The sequence below is a fragment of the Oncorhynchus clarkii genome, chromosome 9 (genome assembly GCF_045791955.1).
Source record: "Oncorhynchus clarkii lewisi isolate Uvic-CL-2024 chromosome 9, UVic_Ocla_1.0, whole genome shotgun sequence".
NCBI classification, from domain to species: Eukaryota; Metazoa; Chordata; class Actinopteri; order Salmoniformes; family Salmonidae; genus Oncorhynchus; species Oncorhynchus clarkii.
The window spans coordinates 17911000-17937241 of NC_092155.1; the positions used below are offsets into that span (position 1 = coordinate 17911000).

Below are 26242 nucleotides of genomic sequence, written 5' to 3' on the forward strand. Positions count from 1 at the left end.
CTCTTGCCTCCCCTCTCTCTTTCTCTCTCATTCTCTCCCTCTCTCAGGTCTTCTTGCCAATCTCAGCAGAGCACCACTGTAATTAAGGCGTGCTAGCCACTAAGTTGCAGATTTGTTATTGTTTTTTGTGTTAACTGTTTGTGGTGTCAATGGGTGAACAATAGAATTGGAATAGAACGATTCTAAATTCTGTGGGATGAACAATGAGCATTAATAACAGAGGACATGTTCTGAAATGTGTTAGAACCATGTACACAGAGTATACCAGACATGAGGAACACCTTCCTAATATTGAGTTGCACATCTCCTTTTTGCCATCAGAACAGCCTCAATTCGTCTCAAAACTGTTGAGCGTGAAAAACCCAGCAGCGTTGCAGTTCGTGACACAAACCGGTGTTCCTGGCACCTACTACCATACCCCGTTCAAAGGCACTGAAATATTTTGTCTTGCCCATTCACTCTCTGAACAACACACATACACAATCCATGTCTCAATTGTCTCAAGGCTTAGAAATCCTTCTTTAACCTGTCACCTCCCTTTCATCTACCATGATTGAAGTGGATTTAACAGGTGACACCAATAAGGGATCATAACTTTCACCTGGATTCACCTGGTCAGTCTGTTATGGAAAGAGCAGGTGTTCTTAATGTTTTATACACTCAAGTGTATTTTGTTGCTGAATACAACAAGTCTCTCAGACTGATTCTCTCACTTATTCGCTCCCTCCCAAGTGAGATTTGTAAAGCATTGGAACAATGGCTTGGCATGAACTTCACACCCGTATTCACATTGTTCTACTACACATTTAATCCAACTTAACATGTCCTTTGGAAGAACCCAGAGGTGTGTGTGAAACAGCCAGGACGTGTCTTCTGGAGAGGAAAAAGTAGAACTCTTTTCCTCTTGATTCCTCTATTCTCACTTCTACTTCTTACTGTATTTCTCTTCACCCCTCGTCTCCCCCTGTTCTCCAACCTCCCCTCCTCTCCACTCATACCTCTCTCTCCTCCCATACTCGTGTTGTTTGGGAAATGAGAACCAGATGTTGCTTATTGTGCAGAAGTCACTGAGGGGGAGAGGAGGTGGGGTGAGGTCAGTCTGCTGTAGTGAACAGCAGCACACGGTGGTAGAGAGGAAATAATGGATGAAGGAAAAGACGAGGAAGGAGGAGAAGAGGGTCAAGAGTTCTCATCCCCCTGATGTGGTGGGGTAGTGTTTTAGATTCAGCTAAAAAGTTACTGCGGCCCTATGCCCACAGGCTTGAGACGAAGCAGAAAGGTTTCCTGACAGATATGGCTGGGCCAGGGTGAGGGAGCCTGTGTGGATTGAGAGGTGGGTTGTGGTTTGTGGAGGGCCTGATTCAGCAAGTCCTGGTGAGGGTGTCACCTCCTGACAAGTGTGTAACCTCTGAGTTGAGTTACATGAAATCTCAGTCTCTCGCTGTTGTACTTGTCAGCCAACTGTCCTGTTGATAGTGCTGTGCTCGATATACTGGAGAGGTTGTAGTTTTCCACTTCTTGTTTTTCCAGATGGGATAAACAGACACTCAGACTGCAAAGGAATGTTCTTCTCCCCCTTTCTGCCATACAAACTTCCATGGCTGTGTCTTTGGGTGTGTGTGTGTATGTGTGTTCATGTGTGTTAGTCCGTACTTGTGTGTGTGTGAGAGAGATACTTTAGAGTGTGCCTCAATGTAGGTTACCCAAAGGTTGAATTGCAAGCAGCTGGCCAGCCCACTTCCTGGCTGGGTTAGGAGTGCTGAGGCTGAGGTCTGAATGTTGTTGGGGCGGGGCCATCTAGGCTGACTAACATCGCTGCCTGCTCTATTTCTCCGGAGCACAAATCTATATGAGCGTGTGTGAGATGCTCTCCCATCACTAAACATTCCTCCTCTCTGAGCCCTTTGTCATATGTTTACCATACATTCTCCCTCTTCTCTTATCCGTTCATCCCAGCCACTGTATTTTACATGCTTGGTGAACAGCAGGTGTAGACGAACAGTGAAATGCTTACTTATGGGCCCTTCCCAACAATGTTGTAATAGAGAAATAATTACACAATGCGTAGCGATAACTTGGCTATATACACGGGGTACCAGTACTGAGTCAATGATAACTTAGTACTGGTACCCCTTGTAAATAGCTTATTACTCAGTACCGAGTTAGGTTATCATTGACTCAGTTATTGTTGACTCAGTACTGGTACACTGTGTATATAGCTAAGTTATCGTTGACTCAGTACTGGTACACTGTGTATATAGCTAAGTTATCGTTGACTCAGTACTGGTACCCCGTGTATATAGCTTAGTTATCATTGACTCAGTACTGGTACCCCTGCAGTAGCTGAGTCGATGTGCAGGGGGGTATGACGTAATTGAAGTAAATATGTAGATATAGGTAGGGATAAAATGACTAGGAAGCAGGATAGATACTAATAGATACAGATGGAGTGTCGGAATGGAAATCATTTTGAGAAGATAAATGTTTGTAATACTGCCTAGTGGGAGAAATGAGTTACAGTATGAGATGGAAATACCAGGTGACATGGAGAGGGGAGAAGAGAGGAACAGATGTGGGACGAGGGAGAGCGAGGGAATGGAAAGTCTGAAAGAAGATCCACATTAGAAGCCACTAGAGTGAAGCTTGAGAAAGTTATGAACAAGTGTTTAATGGAGCGAAAATTATTACATTTTGTAAAGTTAGAGAGATCAGAAATGTCTGTTGAATGGATTCCAATCCAAACAGAGCTAGATTCTGAAGAATCTCCTGCAAGAGGGCACATAAACAGTTAAAGGATGTGGAGAAAGAAGAGAGGAGAAATAGAGAAAGGGGATGGGGGAATGGGAAGAGAGGAGAGAACAGAGCAGAGATACTTGGTGAGGGGTGGTGGAGGAGGAGAAAGAGTGGTTTCTGTTAGAGACCTCATCAAAATAACTACTTTGCAGCGGGTGAGGAAATATGGCTGAGAGAGAGAGAGGGAGCGGAGGAGGAAATGCTAGGGGTGAGAGAGGGAGGGATAGGGGTGTGAGAGAGAGTGGAAGGGAGAGGGGGAGGGAGGTAACAAGTTTAGACTGTTTCTTAGTATAAGTTTTAGAAAATGTTTCGTATCATTTCAGCTTTACTGGACACCTCACTCTTAAATGAACGTATACTCTCCCTCCCTCCCTCCCTCCCTCCCTCCTGCTGGGTTGGGGCTGGAGGCTCAGATGTTTTAAGAATTCCAGATGGCGTTAATAGAACTCAGTTGGAACACTGCACTAAGAAAAACGTGATCATTCCATCACTTTTTCCACTTCTCCATTCCCGGGGCTCATGACTCCAGCCATGTCCAAAACACCCTCCCAGGTTCAACTAGGTTCTCCTCTCCTCTCTTCTTTATCCATGCCCCCTGGTAAGCTGTAAACAATAGCTTGTTAACAACAAGATGGAACAACACAGAACCAGCTCTTCATTCTGAGCTCGCTAAGCATTCCTAGGGCTCTATTCAATCCGTAGCGTGATTGACAATTAAAGGCAACGTTCCCGCTGTCGCGGAGACTGCATTCACGGTAAATGCTGCGTATATCTGTCTGTTCAATCGGGAAATGATCTACATTTTAATGTGTATCTTCCGCGACAATTTCACCATACGGATTGAATCCAGCCCCTATAAACCTGTTTGAATAGTGTTGAGGCCAGGCTGTTATTTGTGTATGAGACAGCAGTCTGAAGGCCATTCTCTTCTCCAGAGTGAGTGAGTGAGTGAGTGTGTGTGTGTGTGTGTGTGTGTGTGTGTGTGTGTGTTGGGCCAGGAGAAAATCACCTTTTAGAAAATATTTTTTTATTTCAATTTAATGCATGAAATACAAAAAGTTGAAAAATTGGCCAAAACAAAATGTATTCCCTTTTTTATTGATATCATTACCATTATAAATATCATTACCATTATCATTGTTGTTATTGTTATTTGATTTGTGTAATACAAAAAAAACAAACATGAAGCACCATCAGAATGACTTATAAATAGTTTTGTTTGATTGTCTTTACATGCCAACCAATCAATGGGAAAATAAGGGTTTTGAAAAAAAAAAGGAAACATTTTCCAAAATCTTAAAATACCCCCTCTGTACTGTCCAAGTCCACCACTTCAATGGAAAAATGGGATCCATTTAGATTCAACCCTTGTCACGTTATAGCCTCTGTCCAGCAGGACTCAAAATGACAATGTATAAAAACAACAAACACAATTTACCAAAGGACTACGCCCGGAGAACAACAATAATAATAACTATAGTCATAATAATAACAACAACATTTCTTACAATGATGGTACCAAAACAAAAAAAGACCACGATAAGACATCAGCATTTGGAGTGGGTACTATGTGATCTAACTACACCACTTTCCTTTGTAGTAACATTGAAACTGGCTTTAATTGAGTAAAAATGGCTACTTTAATTCCATCCAACTTTGACTGCTTACTGAGACCAGGCTCTGTACTGAGGGCTTGAGCAATTTGAGATATGGTTTAAACAGAGGTGTACAGAGAAACATGTACAGCAACTGGGAGGAAAAGCATTTTTTTTTTTTGTGGACTACTACAGAGGTCAAATGTCATTGTCAATGTGTATAAACGGCAGCCATCTTGGACCCTCTCTTCCTGACATGGCCTTCATTTCTGAGCCTGTCTCATTTCAGCCCTGGGTAGGGAGAGCACCCTATTACATGCCCTTTGCAACAGCTACAAGACCTGATGTGGTTATCAGTGGAGGGGAGGACGGCTCATAATATTGTCTAGAACGGAGTGAATGGAATGGCATCATGCGCATATAAACCATGTGTTTGATACCATTCCGCCTATTCCGCTCCAGCCATTACCACAAGCCCGTCCTCCCCAATTAAGGTGCCAACAATCTCCTGTGGTGGCTATGTGCCACTGTAGCTGGAGCACAGGGGGGAAATAAGGAGGAGAGAGATGATTGTTTGTGATCATGCCTGATTTGAGAGCGAAATCAAAAATGAAACAAGAAAGTATATTATATACTGCAGGGTGAAACATTTAATTCAGACAGCGGTTCAGCTGGAGTCGTCAAGCAGATGGGGGGGAGGATTTAGGAGAGGAGGAAAACAAAGGGGAGAAGGGATAGAATGGAGGGAGGGACATGATAGTAGATGTATTGCAGATGGGGTGTCAACTACACAGGATGTTGGTCACAATCATCATCTCTTTGTGTGTTGGGGCCTGGTCCAGATCCCAAACCCGCAGAGCTGTACATGTAAATAGGTAACATACAAATACACATCTTTCCTAATTCAGATTCTCTCTCTCTCTCATCCTCTGTCTGTGGTATATACAACCCAACCAATGGACCAAACCCCAACGTCCAACCAACTAACCCCTCATGACATTACCTCTTCTCGCTTACCACACAATCCAACTTCTTTCACCCCCCTTTCCTCCTCTGTTTCCTCACCCTGTCCCTCCCTCTCCCCTCTTTCTTTCAATTCGTTCAGACACTTTATCTCTCTCAGTCCCTCTGCGTCATTGGTTCATTCAGTGCGTCTCTAAACCTTAGTCAGTAGAGATCTCTGGCAGTAGAGGAGACGTCGTGGCGTCCCGTACTTCCTGAAGAACAGCAGGGCTCCCAGAGTGAGGACCACGCAGACCAATAGGAGGAGGGGGATCACCACGGCCGCCGCCGTGGCCCCGCCTTCTCCCTCCTCCACCTCGATGATGATGACTTCCTCCTTGCCGTCCCGCTTCTTTGGCTCCTCCCCTGCACATCCCATCCATTCGCTGAGCACCGACTTGGGGTAGCCCGACTCCACCCTCATGTGTTGGTTGTTGAACTTCCAGTACTTGTTGGCTTTATAGAAGTAGGTGTAGGCTGGGGGGGAAAGGAAGTTCATACAAACACGGACTTTACTACGAGCTTCAGATATTCTACTATATTATATATATGTTGAGGTGTTATGCTAATGTAGTCACTCGTTCATAGAAATGCTATTTGACACTGACACAAGATAGCGTTCAAACATGCAGGCATGCAACTCTCTGTCCCGCACACACACTTACATCCTTCTTCGCTCATGATGGCAGCCTTGATGTTGTCGGGGACACCCTGCCATGTGTTGATGGGTTTGGGGTAGTCTCTGTCCACAGTCTGGGACTGCTCATTGAAACGGTAATACCTGACAGACAGAGAGAGAGGGGAAGTCAGTAATGGAGAGGGAAGGGAGAAAGAATGAGGGAAAGAGAGAGGATAGGTATGGGTAGATAGATGTAAGAGAGTGGAGGATAGTGGATGAAGAAAGAGAGGGAGAGAGACAAATCAAGAGACAGACATAAAGACAGGCATAAAGACAGATTCACCCACCGACAGACAGATCGACAGACAGACTCACCCACCGACAGACAGACTCACCCACCGACAGACAGACATAAAGACAGACTCACCCACCGACAGACAGACATAAAGACAGACTCACCCACCGACAGACAGACATAAAGACAGACTCACCCACCGACAGACAGACATAAAGACAGACTCACCCACCGACAGACAGACATAAAGACACTCACCCACCGACAGACAGACATAAAGACAGACTCACCCACCGACAGACAGACATAAAGACACTCACCCACCGACAGACAGACATAAAGACAGACTCACCCACCGACAGACAGACATAAAGACAGACTCACCCACCGACAGACAGACATAAAGACACTCACCCACCGACAGACAGACATAAAGGCACTCACCCACCGACAGACAGACATAAAGACAGACTCACCCACCGACAGACAGACATAAAGACACTCACCCACCGACAGACAGACATAAAGACAGACTCACCCACCGACAGACAGACATAAAGACACTCACCCACCGACAGACAGACATAAAGACACTCACCCACCGACAGACAGACATAAAGACAGACTCACCCACCGACAGACAGACATAAAGACAGACTCACCCACCGACAGACAGACATAAAGACACTCACCCACCGACAGACAGACATAAAGACACTCACCCACCGACAGACAGACATAAAGACAGACTCACCCACTGACAGACAGACATAAAGACAGACTTACTTGGTCCCTCTGAAGTAGTACGTCTGTCCGGTGGGGGTGTAGAAGAGGGCAGCGTCCAGCTTGTCTTTGGGCAGCCCTGTGCCCAGCTCCTTCAGAGTCTTAGGGTAACCCTGCTCCATACTGGACTCTGTGAACACCCAGTACTTGTCACCTAGAGGGAGGGAATAAAACACATGACTACATACATCTGAAGTCATCTACATACTGTAAAAACAACAACAATGAATAACTACTAGACAGAACTGTTATTAATGAAAAGTCCTCTTAAATAATTAAAAACTAGACCTACCCTTGAAGAACACAAATTTGCCATCGTTCCTCTCGTAGGCGGCGTTGATGTTTGGTGGCAGTCCCTTCCAGAAGTGACCGATGGGCATGGGGTAACCCTGGAGAACCTTGTTGTTCCGCACACGCCACAGCCATTTATCCTGCGGCAGAGAGACAGAGACACAGCGTTAGCACACTTTATAGCTGTACACACACACCACAACCACTGATCCTGTTTGCGTTGTATAGTACATATACACACCTAGGTTCTGGTCATTTTGTGTCATTCAGTCCTCACTGTGTGTAACTAAGTCTATTTATGTCAACATCAATGCAATGTGTATCGGTGTGTGTTTCTGTGTCCTGTGGTCTATTGTATTCATGTCCGTGTGTATCCTCATGTCTAAGTTTGCCACTGTGTTTAAGATGTACCTTAAAGACAAACATCTCCCCCCTGAGGATGGCAATGGAGTCGAAGTGTCCCTCGCAGACGTCTGGTCCGAGTCCAGGCTGGTCTGGCTTGGAGGGTCTGGTGGGGCGGGGGGGAGGGGGTGGCGCTCCGGACGACCCTGTGGTGGAACACAGTCAGGACAACATAAGGAACGCCTGCCTATAAGCAGAGGTAGAACTGAGGGGACTGAGTGAATTCCCAAAGTGAACAGAATGCTTTCTGAACCGAATGTGACTTGAAACGTCCTTCAGTCCGTGTAATGTTGAACTAGATTAGAACTTTCTAGCATTCCTGAACCATTACAAAGAAGAGACAGTTTGTGTTGAATGTTGCCGTAACAATCCAGGAACACAGCTACAGCATTCCAACGGAACTGGGTGTTCACCATAGATTGCCTGGATGCCATGGCGATCGTCATCAGGCAGCTGGAAGTTCTCTGTGTCCATCCACTGGTAGAATGGAGCCATGATGGCAGACGGGTCGTTGGAGTGTTCTAGACCCAGGGCGTGACCCAACTCATGGACCGCAACCAGGAACACATCATTACCTGGAGAGAGAGGGACAGAGAGAGAGGGAAAGATACTTTTATCATTACTATTACTACTATGTATTTAACTCAATAAAGTTGTAACATCGATGCTTTGGCAATATCTAGACAATGTTTGTCATGCCAATAAAGCTATTTGAATTTGAGAGACACATATTTCCCTCAGATTACACAGGCCCACAAAGAATTCGAAAACAAATTCACTTTTGATAAACTCCCATATCTATTGGGTGAAATACCAGTGTGACATCACAGCAGCAATGTTTGTGATCTGTTGCCACAAAAAAAGGGCAACCAGTGAAGAACAAACACCATTGTAAATACAACCCATATTTATGTTGATTTATTTTCCCTTCTGTACTTGAACTATTTGCACATCATTACAACACAGTATACAGACATAATATGACAATTGAAATGTCTTAATTCTTTTGGAACTTTTGTGTGTAATGTTTACTGTTCATTTTTGTTATTTCTTTACTGTTTGTTTCACGTTTGTTTATTATCTATTTCACAACATATGTTTCCCATGCCAATAAAGCCCCTTGAATTGAGAGAGGAGGAACGAGCAGATGGGAAGAGACTGTTTGAATAGAAACTAAAAGTAGCACGTTCACCTAACAAAGTGCAGACGCCCTACCAGTACAGTATAATTGAGAATGATTGTATTACGGCAACCCAGTGAAAACCCTCTTTCTGGCCATCTCCCTTCCTTCTTCCCCCCCTCCTCCATTCCTCTGTCTCTTACCTCCTTGGTCGACGTAGCCGGTCGTCCAGGGTTCGGCGTTGTCGAAGTGCGTGTCGCCCCCTATCCCGTTCCCGGGGAAGTACGCGTGAGCCAGGAAGCCGCCCTCGCCGTCGAACGGCGTGCTGTCGCCGTGGAAACCCTCGGAGAAGGAGAGCATGATGTCAGCGTACTTGTCGACCTTGTCCCGGATGTGGCTGTAAGGGATCTCTCGGAAGCGGAGCGGGATGGCGGCCTCCCACACCTTAAAAGCCCGGCGGATGGCCTCGTATGTAGCGTACTCCCCAATCTTAGGGGTGTAGTTCTGTATGCTAGGAGAGGGACAGGGAGGAAATAGCAGATGTTAGTACATTTTAAAGATAAAAGAGATGTACTGGCTCTTCCTCTGCATTCTTTTGTGGTTTTAATTCTTCCTTGATACTCAATATGAATCTGTTTTGATTTGAATCAGTATTCATTTAGAATCAGATCCTGGTTCATTTACATTTAGTCTGATTCAAATTAAACAAACATTTTCACAAGACTTACACAGACATTACAACCGTTGCCTAAGTGCCAGTCTGTTTGTGCCATCCTTCCAACTCCCTGTCACTCATTGTCGTGCCAAATGTTTGGCTTGCACAATGGAGGAGGCCCGCGCACATACAGATCTGGGACTTTGTGTTGTCGTACTAAAGCAGTGTTGTAGTCTCACCTGAATGTGACCTCTTGTTTGTCCCACTTCAGCCCCTGTACGGCGTATCTCTTCCTCCTCAAGTTGCTCTTCAGCTCAGAGCCAAACTTGTCCGGGACGCCACAACGCGGCCGCTTCATCGCTCTGGCAACAGCAAGACACACCTGTCAATCACACTCACTGTGCCATGAACTATTTCATTTCTGAGTTGTCCTGAGACTCTTTGATTATTTTGTGCCCTAAAAACATAAAATGCTATGGGGCTTTATGAGTGAGGTTGCTCCCATAGGGCGGCGCACAATTGGCCCAGCGTCGTCCAGGTTTGGCCGGGGTAGGCCGTCATTGTAAATAAGAATTTGTTCTTAACTGACTTGAATAAAGGTAAAAATAAAAAATAAAAATGCAATTGTATTAGCAGTGCAATTCACACAGTGGTTATGTATCTCAGGTCAGCAGGAGTCATTGCTCCGCTTAGCCCTCCATTTAGTGTCATTGGTACTCACTGTAGGGTGTTGATGTCGATGGAGCCGGTGACGGCGAGGCCGTAGAACCTCTGCATGGCTGTGATGGCTGTGGTGATGGACTTGGGAGAACGGATAGCCTGGGCTCGGACATCACCCGGGGGCAGGTAGCCATACTGCTGCAGCCACACCTGGGGGGTAGAGAGGGGGCACAAGGATGGTTAGACACTGGTGAATACAATGTATTTGCAGACAAAGATTGAAAACGACACTCGTATGTGGTTACATGGCATGTCTTTGACAGTATTACCTAAACACACACACACATACTTTCCCTCTCTCGCCCTCTCCCCCTCTCCCTCTCCCCCTACCCCTCTCCCCCTCTCCCTCTCTCGCCCTCTCCCTCTCCCTCCCCTCTCTGCGAAGTTTCCCACCACATCCATCAGCCAGAAACAACACAGAAACCAATCCATTCATGGTGATAGTCAATGATTAGCCATACAGTCATACTGAACGAGGCAGGATGTTGTTGTAAAGATGTCTATGTTTGGATTATTGTGTGCCGAAATGTGTGTGTGTGTGGGTGTGCCTGTTGGCCTACTCACAGTGCTAGTCTGAATGTGTGTGTGTGCCAGAGAGATTGACAGGGAAAGAGAGAGGGAGAGAAAGACTGTATACGTATGTGTGTGGGTGGTTGGGAGCTCAGTATCCAGTGTTTGCATAAAGCAATGCCAAGCTGACCAGGAACACACACTGCCTTCCTTACAACAGCAAACAGAAAGAGACTGGTCAGACTGAACACACACACACACACACAACCAGCCAGCCAGCCAGCCAGCCAGCCAACCTCTTCTTTTTGCAAGAGTTACTAATATTCTATTTATACCATAAAAACAATCCCATCCTCACAGTCTCCCCTGCTTGATATGCTGGGCAGAATGAAAGGGAACTGAGACTTTGTTGTGGGGATGTAAGGAGAGATGAGAGAGGAGAATAGAGCCAAATAAAACACAGGAGAACCATAATAAACAGGGATGTCATTTCAGACGTGGGATGACTAGAACTTCTTCAATCCTCTCAGTCAGAACCTGGGGGGTTCACTGCCAGACCTGACATGCAGAGGAAGAAAGGAGTAGCATCTAAGAAATCATATCTATGCTTCATCTGGGTGGTAGGAGAACTGCCTTTCACCAGGTGAGATCATATTTAACCAGAATGAAAAACAGACTATGGTGTTTCAGAAACATTTCACCGGAATAATGTGTAAGTTCTAAAGTGTCACCTCTGTCTCGCTATCAAACACAAGAGTGGTCATGCAGAGCTGCCATTGATCAGTGCTCAGCGCAACAGTCTCTCTATGAGAGAAAGAGGAGAGAGAGAGGAGACAGAGAGGAGAGAGAGACAGAGAGAGAGAGGGGAGACAGAGAGGAGAGAGAGACAGAGAGAGAGAGAGAGGGGAGACAGAGAGGAGAGAGAGACAGAGAGAGAGAGAGGGGAGACAGAGAGGAGAGAGAGGAGAGAAAGACAGAGAGAGCGAGAGAGAAAGAGAGAGATGTATTATATTTCAATTGCTTTGGCAATGTTAACATATGTTTCCCATGACAACAAAGCACTAAATTGAATGGACTTGAGAGGAGACAGAGAGAGAGAGAAAGAGAGAGAGAGAGGGGAGACAAAGAGAGAGAGGAGGCACAGAGAGAGGAGACAGAGAGAGAGCGAGAGAGAAAAGAGAGGAGACAGAGCGAGAGACTGATCCTCAAACATAAACCTGATGGAGATGAGTCCTATGTGATGTTATAAAACATAGACAAGGATGTGTGTATGTGTGTGTGGGTGGATCAGAGACGAGATGAGTAAATACGAGGCAAGTGGGTGGGGTGAGAGACAATATGAGTACAGAGGAATCATGAGGAAACCATGTGGAAACCAGGTGGAAACCATGTGGAAACCAGGTGGAAACCATGTGGAAACCATGTGGAAACCAGGTGGAAACCATGTGGAAACCAGGTGGAAACCATGTGGAAACCAGGTGGAAACCATGAGGAAACCATGTGGAAACCAGGTGGAAACCATGTGGAAACCATGTAGAAACCATGTGGAAACCATGTGGAAACCATGTGGAAACCATGAGGAAACCAGGTGGAAACCATGTGGAAACCAGGTGGAAACCAGGTGGAAACCATGAAGAAACCATGTGGAAACCATGTGGAAACCATGTGGAAACCAGGTGGAAACCATGTGGAAACCATGTGGAAACCAGGTGGAAACCAGGTGGAAACCATGTGGAAACCAGGTGGAAACCAGGTGGAAACCATGAGGAAACCATGTGGAAACCATGTGGAAACCAGGTGGAAACCAGGTGGAAACCATGTGGAAATCATGTGGAAACCATGTGGAAACCAGGTGGAAACCATGAGGAAACCAGGTGGAAACCATGTGGAAACCAGGTGGAAACCAGGTGGAAACCATGAGGAAACCATGTGGAAACCATGTGGAAACCATGAGGAAACCATGTGGAAACCAGGTGGAAACCATGTGGGAACCATGAGGAAACCACGTGGAAACCATGTGGAAACCATGTGGAAACCATGTGCAAACCATGTGGAAACCAGGTGGAAACCATGTGGAAACCATGTGTTTGATGTATTTGATACCATTCCACCAATTCCGCTACCACCATTACCACAAGCACGTCCTCCCCAATTATGGTGCCACCAACCTCCTGTGGTGTGTGTGTGCGTGTCTGTGTGTGCGTGTCTGTGTGTGTGTGTCTGTGTGTGGGTGTGTGTGTGTGTGCGTGCCTGTGTGTGTGTGTCTGTGTGTGCGTGTCTGTGTGTGTCTGTGTGTATGTGTATGCTGCACAGACAGTCAGCCAGTGAGTGTCACAATCTTTACCACACATTCAATAGGTGCAATTACAGAGAATTCTTCTGTCAACCCAGAAAACCCCCAACCCTGACTGTCTACGTCATTTTATAGTTAGTTTGGTGAATATAGTCATTCTTCCTCTTTCTGACAATGTCTCTATCTCATGTCGTTTTAGTGGAGAGGTCTTTTTTAATATCAATAGCAATTGAAATGAGGGAGTAAAAGAGAGGAGTGTAAGTGAGAAACGGCGAGGAAATGTCTGGCTTGTACCTGGCCAGAGATATGACCACACACAACCACAGCAGAAGGCAGACAGAGAGACAAAGAACCAGGTTCAGTTGTGGGCTGCACAGTAAGGGAAACTCTCCCACTCTAATCATGTCAATGCCTGCCCCTTCTTTCAGCAATTTGCGATATGGTGTGTACGCACATTATCATAACCCTTCTGGTTTTCCTCCATCTTTCTTAACCTGCCTCACATTTCTTCACCACCCAAACCCCAACCTCTCTCCACGTCTGTATTTCTTTCCGCCCTCTCCCACAAACTCCTTCCCCCCTCTTTGCACTCTCTCCCTCTCTCTCTCTCTCTCTCTCTCCATCTCTCACTCCTTGTCTCTATCTGACTGCTCCTAGTGTGTGCTGTGGCTCCACTGTGGTGACGCGCCTGGCTTTGTGAAAACACACTCAGCTCCATCAGGATGAAAGGTTTCCCTCACACTGAGAAGACTACTCTCTCTCTCCTTCTCTCCCTCTCTCTCAGTCTATATCTCTCTCTCTCCTTCTCTCCCTCTCTCTCAGTCTATATCTCTCTCTCTCCTTCTCTCCCTCAGTCTATATCTCTCTCTCTCCCTTTCTCTCTCTCCCCCCACGCACCTCTTCTGTGGAACTCCCAGCAAGCGCTCACAGTCAACAGATCTATTTATTAGGAATTCAACGTCGCTTATTGTTGGCCTTGGGGGTAAATACAAACCCAGGTGTGTGTGGTCATAGTCTAGGGTCCATGTGAATGCGTTTTTTGTAAACAGACACAAGCCCATATAAGTTAGGCATTTTTGCAGTGATGAATGTATTCTAAGGAAATGCATTTCAACAGAGACAGGCTGTGTGACGTGTGTATATCAGATAAATAGAACCAGGAGTAGAATGATGACATAAAGTGCATTTGAAAAGTATTCAGACCCCTTGACTTTTCCCACATTTTGTTACATTACAGCCTTATTCTAAAATTGATTAACTCGTTTTTTCCCTCATCAGTCTACACACAATACCCCATAACGACAAAGCAAAAGCAGGTTTTTATACATTTTTGCAAATGTATAATCAAATAAAAAACAGACATATGACATTTACATAAGTATTCAGACCTTTTACTCAGTACTTTGTTGAAGCACTTTTACGTTAGCAGCCTTGAGTCTTTTTGGGTGTGACCCTACAAGCTTGGCACACCTGTAATTGGGGAGTTTTTCCCATTATTCTCTGCAGATCCTCTCAAGCTCTGTCAGGTTGGATGGGAAGAGTTGCTGCACAGCTATTTTCAGGTCTCTTCAGAGATATTCGATCGGGTTCAGGTCCGGGCTCTGGCTGGGCCACTCAAGGACACTCAGAGACTTGTCCCGAAGCCACTCCTGCGTTGCTTGGCTGTGTGCTTAGGGTCGTTGTCCTGTTGGACGGTAAACTTTCGCCCCCAGTCTGAGGTCCTGAGCACTCTGGAGCAGCTTTTCATCAATGATCTCTCTGCACTTTGCTCCTTTCATCTTTCCTGTCTCCCAGTCCCTGCCACTGAAAAACATCCCCACAGCATGATGCTGCCACCACCATTCTTCACCACAGGGTTGGTGCCAGGTTTCCTCCAGACGTGACACTTGGCATTCAGGCCAAAGAGTTCAATCTTGGTTTCATCAAACGTTTCACCAGATGTGCTTTTAACTGAGGAGTGTCTTCTGTCTGGCCACTATAACATAAGGCTTGCTTGGTGGAGTGCTGCAGAGATGGTTGTCCATCTGGAGGGTTCTCCCATCTCCACAGAGGAACTCTAGAGCTCTGTCAGAGTGACCATCGGGTTCTTGGTCACCTCCCTGACCAAGGCCCTTCTTCCCTGACTGCTCAGTTTGGCCGGGCGGCCAAATCTAGAAAGAGTCTTGGAGGTTCAAAACGTCTTCCATTTAAGAATGATGGAGGCCACTGTGTTCTTGGGGACCTTCAATAATGCCACATTTGTTTGGTAACCTTCCCCAGATCTGTGCCTCAACACAATCCTGTCTCGGAGGTCTACGGACAATTCCTTCAACCTCATGGCTTGGTTTTTGTCTCTGACATGCACTGTCAACTGTGGGACCTTTTATAGACAAGTGTGTGCCTTTCAAAATCATGTCCAATCAATTGAATTTACAACAGGTGGACTCCAATCAAGTTGTAGAAACAATCTGAAGGATGATCAATGGAAACAGGATGCACCTGTGCTGTAACGCAACAAAATGTGGAAAAAGTGAAGGGTTCTGAATACTTTCCGAAGGCACTGTACATGGCAGATAGACTTGGTCCAATATTAGTAACAAAGCCGGCCATGAACTTAAACCAGCAGGAAGTTCCAGGAACAGCAGATAATGATTCATAATGTCCTATAACATCGCATGAAATGACGGTGAGATCGGGTGCAACTATTGGTCAGACAGTCATGAGACTGCTAAGACACCCTGAGGATAAAGTGGCCTGATAACATACTAGTACCTAGGCATCACTGTTTGATAATAGTCATAGAAATAATAACAGATCGATAATGCTGTGACTGCAACAACCTATTCAATTGAAAGTTTGTGTTGAAGGAGAGATGATTCAGTCGGGTTTACACACAGTTGGGTTCAGAAACATGCATGGTATTCACTTAGTTGTGTACTAATGCAGAGGTTCTCAAACTTTTCTTGCCCTGGGATCTCCGCTCAGGCAAACTGGCGCCCCCAGAGACCCCCATCAAATGTTTGCAAAAAAAAGGAATATCTTGTCTTATCATCAGGTGAATGATGATGGCAAGTAAAAGTCATATTTTTTCACCTCCCCAGTTCTTTGGAAGAGGATAAACTACATATATTAGTATCAACTGTAATATATAGAAGTATAGCCTATAAGATAGAAAGGTAAAGGTATTGTATCTTGATGAAGGAGAAAACATTTTGCTGTTGTAAAAGCTAATTTTCTGCAATTTTACACATTTTTCAATCGAGCTGAGAGAATATTTTGCAGATTTAAAGCCAATTCCCTGCAATTCCATGCATTTTGCCATGGCTAATGCTGTGTTCCTCTGCTCAAACATTATAACTAAATCAATGGGCATCTGGCCTGAATGACTGGGAGAATACTTGTTATTTAAAAATGTATATAGTTCAATATCGATTCTGCAAGCTTCCTATCTGGATTTGGTCATTTTAAATGTACACCGAAACTGTTTTTCCATCCCAAACATTACCAGATGGCCCGCCTAAGAATTTTCTATCCAGAAAAAAAACTGTAATTCGCTCCAATGACTGTAATTTCCTCTATATTAATGGGATAGTTTGAGATTTTGTCAATTAAGCCATTTATCGACTTCCCCAGAGTTGGATGAACAGGAACAGGCAGCGTTCTAACTGTTCATCTAGACTAGTGAGGTAGTTAGTATTGGCTCATGATACTACCTCTAACTTTCTTCATACTGGACATGTAACAATCGTCGTCGGAATGAGACCAAAGTGCAGCGTGGAAATGGTTCATATTTAATGTTCACAAAAAACACTCAAACAAAATGCCAAACGGAGAAAACGAAAATGCACAGTTCTGTCAGGGAAACAACCTAAACAGAAAACGACACCCCACAAAACCCAAATGGAAAATGACAACTTATATATGATCCCCAATCAGAGACAACGATAGACAGCTGCCTCTGATTGGGAACCACACACAGCAAAACAACAAAGAAATAGAAAACATAGATTTTCCAACCCGAGTCACACCCTGAACTAACCAAACATAGAGAATAAATAAGGGTCTCTAAGGTCAGGGCGTGACAGGACACAGAGACATAAACATTGTATCCACAACAGTATTCTGTTGTAGCCATCGATTTTCATCTAAATACATATTTCTCACATAAAAAACTGATCACGGACCCCCTGCAGTATCCCAGTTTGAAAACCCCTGTATTCATTTGTTTATTTAAGCTCCATACCAACCTCTACCATAATACCTCTAGCAACTCTGCCAAGTGTGAAGGTATTGGATATAGTGCAGATATTTGGGTTTCAAGCAATCTGCTAAAACAGAAGCAGTCTTCAGCCCTCTCAGTCCACACGTCTCCTACAGTGGATCTGGTTTCCCTCAGGCTGAGAAAGTAGTGGTATAGTTTTCCTGTCCCTCATCTTTAATCCCTCAGACTGAGAGTGGAAGAGTGACTGAAAAGGAAAGGCAGAAATGTCCAAGGAAATGTTGAAAGGGATTGGAATGACAAAGAAGAGGGGAGAAAAGACACGGACAGGGGACAGAAGCATTAAAGCTGAATCTAAAATTGAGGGAGACAGAGTAGAGACTGAGTCAGTTGTTCCCCTCGGATGATGCCAACGGAAGAAAAAGAAAACAGAGACCAGAGTTTGGTCATAAGCGAGTTTGGAGTCTGAGACACAGATTAGACTGCCTGACCTCCTAGCGTGGTGTCCCACATCTCTCACCCACTTACACCGACACAGGCGATACATGCTAACTCTAACTAAAGTACTGTTGCTGTGTATATAGGCACAATGCAGAACACCTGCATGCTATGTTAAAGGACCTGATAATACATTTGGCTACTCTAACACCTTCAAGCATGCTGAGCAAGCACAGCCAACACTGGGTACTAGCGTGCTCCAGTCTGCACAATCACACCAAACCCAACAAAGATGTTCTATACCTATTATTGGACATATCATGAGTTCAATTTGTGAGCCTCAAATGTCCTAACTTGGGCTCATACATGTAATTAATCAACTGGGCCACGATGGCTAAATCCGAATAAGTCTACTGTTATACAGATAATGAGCAGTTCTAGCAGGGCGGAGGTGTTTTTAGGATTTCCACACATGGGGACATTTTTTTTTAGTAAAACGCATTTCATGCTATTTGACATCATTTAGATGACAAGAAGACATTAGCTTAATATTTTTTAATACCACACAAATGACCGAAATGAGTGGCTAGTCTGACTGACAAACTGAGATCAATCTGGTCTTGAATTCAAACAAACAATAGCCCAGGCCAATGAATCGACTCACATATTGTACAATATTAGGAGGAAATATATATACAGTATATATATCATAGGCTACAGTAGGCTACTAAATAGAATTTCCAGTGGCACACTGACTCACCTAATGATGAAGATGAGGCCATAGGCTACTCACGGCGATGGCCAATGCGCTCGTCTTGGCAATAGCCTATCTCAAGATGAGATACTTTGAAAAACAGTGCTGCTGTTAGCTACAAATTGTGAGTTGTTGAGACATTTTCTTCTTCTATTGGTTCTACAGATAGATTAGTATTATTTTTTCCCGCACATATATTTTGAAATCTGCAAAAGGCAAACCAACAGCCACAACCAACCACAGAAATAGATAGATGGTAGTTCCCACTACCATAGATGGTAGTTCCCATTAAAGTCAGGACTGGCATCCATTGCTAGTGTACCCATGAGTTTAACAGTCAAATTACATGGGTAAGAGGTTACAAAACCCTTCCATGGATTATATTTCTATGGCCACAATGCAACAAGCTGTATATTTGGTGTGCATGCTGCCCAAACTGCTGCCTTCCCGACCGTAGACAAACCGGTAATTGCCAAAATAAAGGAAACAGTTGAGTAAAGGGGGATACAGTATACAGTGGGGCAAAAAGTATTTAGTCAGCCACCAATTGTGCAAGTTCTCCCACTTAAAAAGATGAGAGAGGCCTGTAATTTCCATCATAGGTACACTTCAACTATGACAGACAAAATGAGAAAAAAAAATCCAGAAAATCACATTTTAGGATTTTTAATTAATTAATTTGCAAATTGCAAATTTACATTTACCTGGCATGGTTTAGGTCCACTTGTAGAATCTATGCCAAGGTGCATTGAAGCTGTTCTGGCAGCTTGTGGTGACCCACCAACACCCTTTTAAGATGCTTTATGCTAGTGTGTCCTTTATTTTGGCAGATACCTGTATGTGCTTGTGATAACAACTTAATCCACAGATATTTTAAACTATTCATCCTCTGTGGCTATATTATGTTCTCAGTTGTATTTTGAACACTGAGAGTGGGCTCCAGTGTTTGGGTAAAAAAAATATAATGACAAAAAAGTGACGTAATATATTTATCTATTTTATTTGGCCTCTTGGGCCCCCTATGTGCTGGAGCCCAGCCCCGGACTCAATTGACCAGCCACATTTATTTATTATGCAGTTTATTTTTTATTAATCTGTTACCCAATCAAAGCAGGCCCCCCTACTTAACCATTTACCCAGGCCCCTTAAATCAAATCCAATGTATTTATAAAGCCCTTTTTTTACATGTGCAGATGTGACGAAGTGCTTTCCTCCCCCATCTGACAATTAGCAGAGCGGCAGCAGGTAGCAGCAGCCTGTCTACACTCATTGAGAGCGGGCTCCTGAGTTCTCCTGTGGTTGGCGGTCGCAGAAAAAAAAAAAAATATATATACTACATATATTTCCTTTATTATTATTATTATTATTATTATTATAGCCCCTGCATTAATCTGGCCCTGGGTTCTAGGATGGAAACTGCAGCGATAGTACTTGAGTGGAATGGATAAACACACCATCTCTCCATAGACATTCATCGAGTTGGTTTGTTTCCCATGTGGCAGATCAGATGAACTGAATATTGTCCTCCCTGAACATTTTTAAGTGACAGCGAGCACGTGTATGAGCAGCATGCACCAGCACTTCACCAAAGGTGTCCAACAGCGTGCTGCAACTGTACAAAAACAACAAAGATTCGTCAGGACCCAGCGGGAGAACCCAAGCCCAACCATAGAAATAGAATGACTAGAACAGACATTCCCATTCACGTCAATGTTCTGTGATGGGTGAACCAGCGATAGACATATTGAATGTACACACACTGTCTAATTTCTGAGCTCTGAGAATATATTTCCGTTCTAGTATTTATATTTCCAGGGGCCCAACCCATATGGGATTTGTCCCCTCATGACCTCCTCCCTCCCTGTGATCCTAAGACACGCTAGTCACCTTGCCTCCAGATGTCTGCTGTTATCGTGTTTGAAGAGAACTTCAAGGACTTTCAGATTCCGACAGATATGTTGTGAATCTCGTTTGCATTCCTTTTCACTTCCTTTGGCTAAAATAAAGTCCAACCAGCAATTTAATAAAAGTGAGACAGGATGTTTTTTTGTGAATAAACACAAATATAACTAAATAAAGGAAACCTCTATTGGGTTTATAGTATGTGCATAAAGACAAAATGATTCACAAAGTGAAGTTGGGCCTATATTTTGTTCCATTTGGCCTATATTTAGTTCCATTGGGCCTATATTTTGTTCCACTATGACTGTGAATATTTGCTCATCCAGTCTCCTCACTCATCACAGCTTCAAGTTAAATTGTAGGCTTTAGCCTACATGGCCTATCAAGTTGGATCAGGCGGCAGTGAATCCAGACTAAAAATCCATGAAAGGAATGTCTGTAAATGTCACTCCTACTGAGTTGTCTTTGTTTTTATACCATTAATCATTATCTTGTAGGCATAAAATCAGAGTGGAAATTACAGGGGGCCCAGGGGGGTCTCAGACCCCTGAATGAGACATGAGTCCCCATAAATGCAACAAAGGCAAACTAATTGAACCTTTCTTCTATTTGTTTAATATGCAATTTGTACTGCTCCAGTTATTCCAAATTAAACGAACACTCCCACCTCTGTGTCATTAAAAGAAAATTCCCCGTGTGGCTGCACTTGTCATCCTGGGACAGTCACGTGTCTCAGCCCCTGTTCAGGTGTACAAACTTTTCTCTCTACATAATGATCCCTTTGTCAGCAGGACACATCAATTCATTTAGGCTGCAAGAGTGCAGACCCAATGGCAATCGCTGAATGGCATTACACTTTCTGGTGTTTTATTCGTCAAACGACGCGAGCGCACAGAGCACGAACCTGAGCAGGTCGTCCTACTTTTTGAAGTGATTTGATTGGCTAAATAAGAGGACAACATCATGACTGGTTGGGTTCATGCTAAACGAAAAGGTAACACATATTTGTACCGTTAAATGACATGTTTTCACTATTATTAAAACACATGAAGTCCCATGAAAAAAAATGGAGACCCCCCCCAGAATGTCACAGTATAAGTCGCACTCTGCATAACATTCACATCCCGCCTGTGCTTTCAACCTGCTCTATTACCTATTCCTATTCGTCACTCTCTGTGGTTTTATGAAAGTCATCCATTAATTTCCCGTTCTTCATCTCTCCCACACAACAGACATCATTGAGTTAATCATAGGTTACCGTTCCATACAGGTGATGGAATAGTGAAACTGGTAATTAGTGATAATCTCATCTTTCATCATGCCTGCTATTGGAGCATATGAGCGGAGGAGGTAGAAGTTTCCCCTAACTGCTGTTCCAGGTTCAGATCTTTCAATATATTCCTTATGGCATTCTTTGGGATTTGGGGAATCTGATCATGTGGTAAGGGGCATCTTCTGCCTACTCCCATATGAGCATGGGCAAATTTGATGGGCCTTCTGGAGACATTATGGGTAGGATTTGGGATGGGTTAACTGATCCTAGATCTGTCATGGACCCGGCACCAACAGTCTTATTGTGACACTGTGTACGCTTTATTACTGTCTCAGTGCTGTGTGTGCAGTTGTTACACTATTATTACAATGCTATAGATCATAGATGTGGTACTGTGTCTCTCAGGCATTTCTGACTGACAGTGCAATGATTGACCATGTCTGACTGACTCAGTGGTACCTGATTCCCTAAAAGTAGTGCACTTTAGAATAGGGTGCCATTTTGGACATCCATCATGTCTGGCTGACTAAGACTGCAGCTGTTTGTGGTTACTGAGTCAGAACCTGAGTTCCTCCAAGCATCCTGTCTATCTTAATAAGAACGCGCTCTATATGTAGACCAGGCCTGCATTGAGAAAGACTGGAGCAATGCATGAGCACCATTGGATACCGATAACTTGGACATTGGCTATTGCAGTCATGGCTAACAATGGTTACTCTTGATGGGTTGGGTTATATGCTAAAGTACTCTGGGATGGATAGAGAGTTCTGGAATGCCCGAGGAGGACAGATCTAGAATTACCCCAGGCTAGAGACGTCATGACAGGGACCTAATCATTTTGAAGGTACACTATGCCACAATATAGAGGGACAAAATGTAGTGTTTATGTTAGTAGTGTCACATCAGTTACAAAGGGTATGGGGCCTGTTGCTCTAGACAGTACCTGCAAAAATAGAGAACAGCTTCCTCTCCAGTCTCCTGTCTCTACCACCACTCAGTACAGATGAAATCCATTACCCTAACACACACGCACACGCACGCACACACACACACACACACACACACACACAAGCCCCAGTTCCTTAGTATAAAGCAGTTGACTTGAGTTTCCACAACTCCGTACTCCCTCACCCCTCGTCTTTTAAACCACAAAATGTGTCATGGCGTTTCCATCTCTTTTTCTACTGAACCGGACACATGTCCTCTCACCCTTTGATGCTACTGCTAAGATATACTTTATTAGTCCACGTGAGATGGAAATTTGTCTCCCGACACACACACACACAGGGGGTTAATTTCAATGCTCAAGGGAATATCAGCGGTAGGTGGCACCTAATATTGATGCCAGCAACCCCCTGGTTAACAGCTCAATCCGCGCTACATCTCCCCTTCAGCACTGAGATTCAAACAACCCCCTGGTTAACAGCTCAATCTGCGCTACATCTCCCCTTCAGCACTGAGATTCAAACAACCCCCTGGTTACCAGCTCAATCCGCGCTACATCCCCCCTTCAGCACTGAGATTCAAACAACCCCCTGGTTACCAGCTCAATCCGCGCTACATCTCCCTTTCAGCACTGAGATTCAAACAACCCCCTGGTTACCAGCTCAATCCGTGCTACATCTCCCCTTCAGCACTGAGATTCAAACAACCCCCTGGTTAACAGCTCAATCCGCGCTACATCCCCCCTTCAGCACTGAGATTCAAACAACCCCCTGGTTAACAGCTCAATCCGCGCTACATCTCCCCTTCAGCACTGAGATTCAAACAACCCCCTGGTTAACAGCTCAATCCGCGCTACATCTCCCCTTCAGCACTGAGATTCAAACAACCCCCTGGTTAACAGCTCAATCTGCGCTACATCCCCCCTTCAGCACTGGGATTCAAACAACCCCCTGGTTACCAGCTCAATCCGCGCTACATCCCCCCTTCAGCACTGGGATTCAAACAACCCCCTGGTTACCAGCTCAATCCACGCTACATCCCCCCTTCAGCACTGGGATTCAAACAACCCCCTGGTTACCAGCTCAATCCGCGCTACATCCCCCCTTCAGCACTGGGATTCAAACAACCCCCTGGTTACCAGCTCAATCCACGCTACATCTCCCCTTCAGCACTGAGATTCAAACAACCCCCTGGTTAACAGCTCAATCCGCGCTACATCTCCCCTTCAGCACTGAGATTCAAACAACCCCCTGGTTAACAGCTCAATCCGCGCTACATCCCCCCTTCAGCACTGAGATTCAAACAACCCCCTGGTTAACAGCTCAATCCGCGCTACATCTCCCCTTCAGCACTGAGATTCAAACAACCCCCTGGTTACCAGCTCAATCCGCGCTACATCTCCCCTTCAGCACTGGGATTCAAACAACCCCCTGGTTACCAGCTCAATCCACGCTACATCTCCCCTTCAGCACTGAGATTCAAACAACCCCCTGGTTACCAGCTCAATCCGCGCTACATCCCCCCTTCAGCACTGGGATTCAAACAACCCCCTGGTTACCAGCTCAATCCGCGCTACATCCCCCCTTCAGCACTGGGATTCAAACAACCCCCTGGTTACCAGCTCAATCCGCGCTACATCCCCCCTTCAGCACTGGGATTCAAACAACCCCCTGGTTACCAGCTCAATCCGCGCTACATCCCCCCTTCAGCACTGGGATTCAAACAACCCCCTGGTTACCAGCTCAATCCACGCTACATCTCCCCTTCAGCACTGAGATTCAAACAACCCCCTGGTTACCAGCTCAATCCGCGCTACATCCCCCCTTCAGCACTGGGATTCAAACAACCCTCTGGATGCTGGCCGGCTTCTCTAACCCCGAGGCTACCGCTGCCACCTTTTCATTTTTTATTTCTTACTATACTCAATTGAGAAGAGGTCAACCATCATGAAAAACAAAGAAGAACATAGAGTCAATTATACGGACTAGTACAGAAACAAGAGACGACACTAGGCCTATATCACACACTGTAGTTGATATACTCCCACCTCTTCTCCCATAAACCTTAACCAAAGTATCTTTATAAGTATCTTATTATACTAGTTAAATAGTTTGTTTTAATTGTGTTTCTAAGTGTCTGCATATCGACAAAAATTACTTACCTCTGCTTTTACTTCGTTTTCCGTTGAAACAACTCCAAAGAACAGTCCGCACGCCAGCGTCAGGAGCTGGAACACATTTTCGAGCCGGGGCAACATTCCTCTGTATGTGCGAGTTACCCCAAAAATACTCGATAAAGAGCTTCACAACCGGACAGCTTCTATTGGTTTTCCACGTTTTTATCAATTATAATCCCTAGCGATTACCTTTAAAACAATATTCTACTCTAATCTGTTCTCATGGATACTTTCTTGCCACACTTCAAGTTCTGCACAACAAATATTGTGTGGTACCAACAATCATAACTAAATGTAAAAAAACAAAAGCATCCTACAAGTCTATCCAAAAACTCAAATCCAGATGTTGGGTGGGGGGAAATCGTTGCGATCTCAGTGCTTCACAGTTCCTCTCTCCTTTGTCTCCACAAGTTACTTTCTTTCTCGCTGTGTGACTATTAAGACATCGCTCTCTGACGCGTGGACGAGGGTGGTCAACGCGCTCAGCGGAGAGAGAGAGATATAGAGAGAGAGAAAGAGAGAGAGTGAGAGAGAGGGAGAGAGAGCGCGAGAGAGAGAGAGAGAGAGAGAGAGAGAGAGAGAGAGAGCGAGAGAGAAAGAGAGAGGGAGAGAGAGCGAGAGAGAGAGAGAGAGAGAGAGCGAGAGAGAGAGAGAGAGAGAGAGCGCGAGAGAGAGAGAGAAAGAGAGAGAAAGAGAGAGGGAGAGAATAACTACAGCAGCGTCGACAGCCGTGTCTTTACCTCATTGATGTAGGCGTCACATCTGGAAGAAGGAGGAACTTCCTCTCTCAATTCAATTTCAATTCAATTTAATAAGGGCTTTATTGGCACCCTTGCAAAAGTTCCAAAATAATACAGACTTTTCAAATGTCATATTATGTATATATACAGTGTTATAATGATAGTTAAAGTATAAAATGGAAAATAAATAAACAGAAATATAGGTTGTATTTACAGTGGTGTTTGTTCTTCACTGGTTGCCCTTTTCTTGCTGCTGTGATGGCACACTGTGGTATTTCACCCAATAGATATGGGAGTTAATCAAAATTGGACTTGTGGGTCTGTGGAAATCTGTCTCTGATATGGTCATTTGGCAAGAGGTCTGTGAGAGGTCTATCCCCAACACCACTTTCCATCAATTTGTATAGCAGGCCCTCATGCCAAATTGAGTCGAAAGCTTTTTTGAAATCAACAAGGTATGAGAAGACTTTGCCTTTGATTTGGTTTGTTTGTTTGTCAACTAGGGTGTGCAGGGTGAATACATGGTCTGTTGTACGGTAATTTGGTAAAAAGCCAATTTGACATTTGCTCAGTACATTGTTTTCACTGAGGAATGTACGAGTCTGCTGTTAATGATAATGCAGAGGATTTTCACAAGGTTGCTGTTGACGCATATCCCACGGTAGTTATTGGGGTCAAATTTGTCTCCACTTTTGTGGATTGGGGTGATCAGTCCTTGGTTCCAAATATTGGGGAAGA

The 26242-nt window shown here is 44.6% G+C and overlaps 1 protein-coding gene across 1 annotated transcript; it reads right to left on the reverse strand.

Moving 5' to 3' along the window:
• Positions 1-3803: 3803 nt before the first annotated feature.
• On the reverse strand, positions 3804-25472 carry LOC139416020 (matrix metalloproteinase-14-like). Its single transcript, XM_071164257.1, has 10 exons — positions 24750-25472; positions 10277-10425; positions 9795-9917; positions 9104-9411; positions 8194-8355; positions 7790-7926; positions 7380-7518; positions 7091-7241; positions 6056-6171; positions 3804-5867 (listed from the first exon to the last, which is right to left on the reverse strand). Exons 1-10 carry the CDS (start codon positions 24843-24845, stop codon positions 5545-5547), a joined length of 1704 nt encoding a protein of 567 aa, XP_071020358.1. The 5' UTR covers positions 24846-25472; the 3' UTR covers positions 3804-5544.
• Positions 25473-26242: the final 770 nt, after the last annotated feature.

What these genes read in the sequence shown, in the direction of transcription:
- LOC139416020 (XM_071164257.1), bottom strand. Translation starts at nt 24,845, where the DNA reads ATGTTGCCCCGGCTCGAAAATGTGTTCCAGCTCCTGACGCTGGCGTGC. An exon ending in AAAACGAAGTAAAAGCAGAG is followed by an intron (nt 10,426 to 24,749) that starts GTAAGTAATTTT and finishes TCTACCCCCCAG; the next exon opens with GTGTGGCTGCAGCAGTATGG. An exon ending in AAACAAGAGGTCACATTCAG is followed by an intron (nt 9,412 to 9,794) that starts GTGAGACTACAA and finishes TCCCTCTCCTAG; the next exon opens with CATACAGAACTACACCCCTA.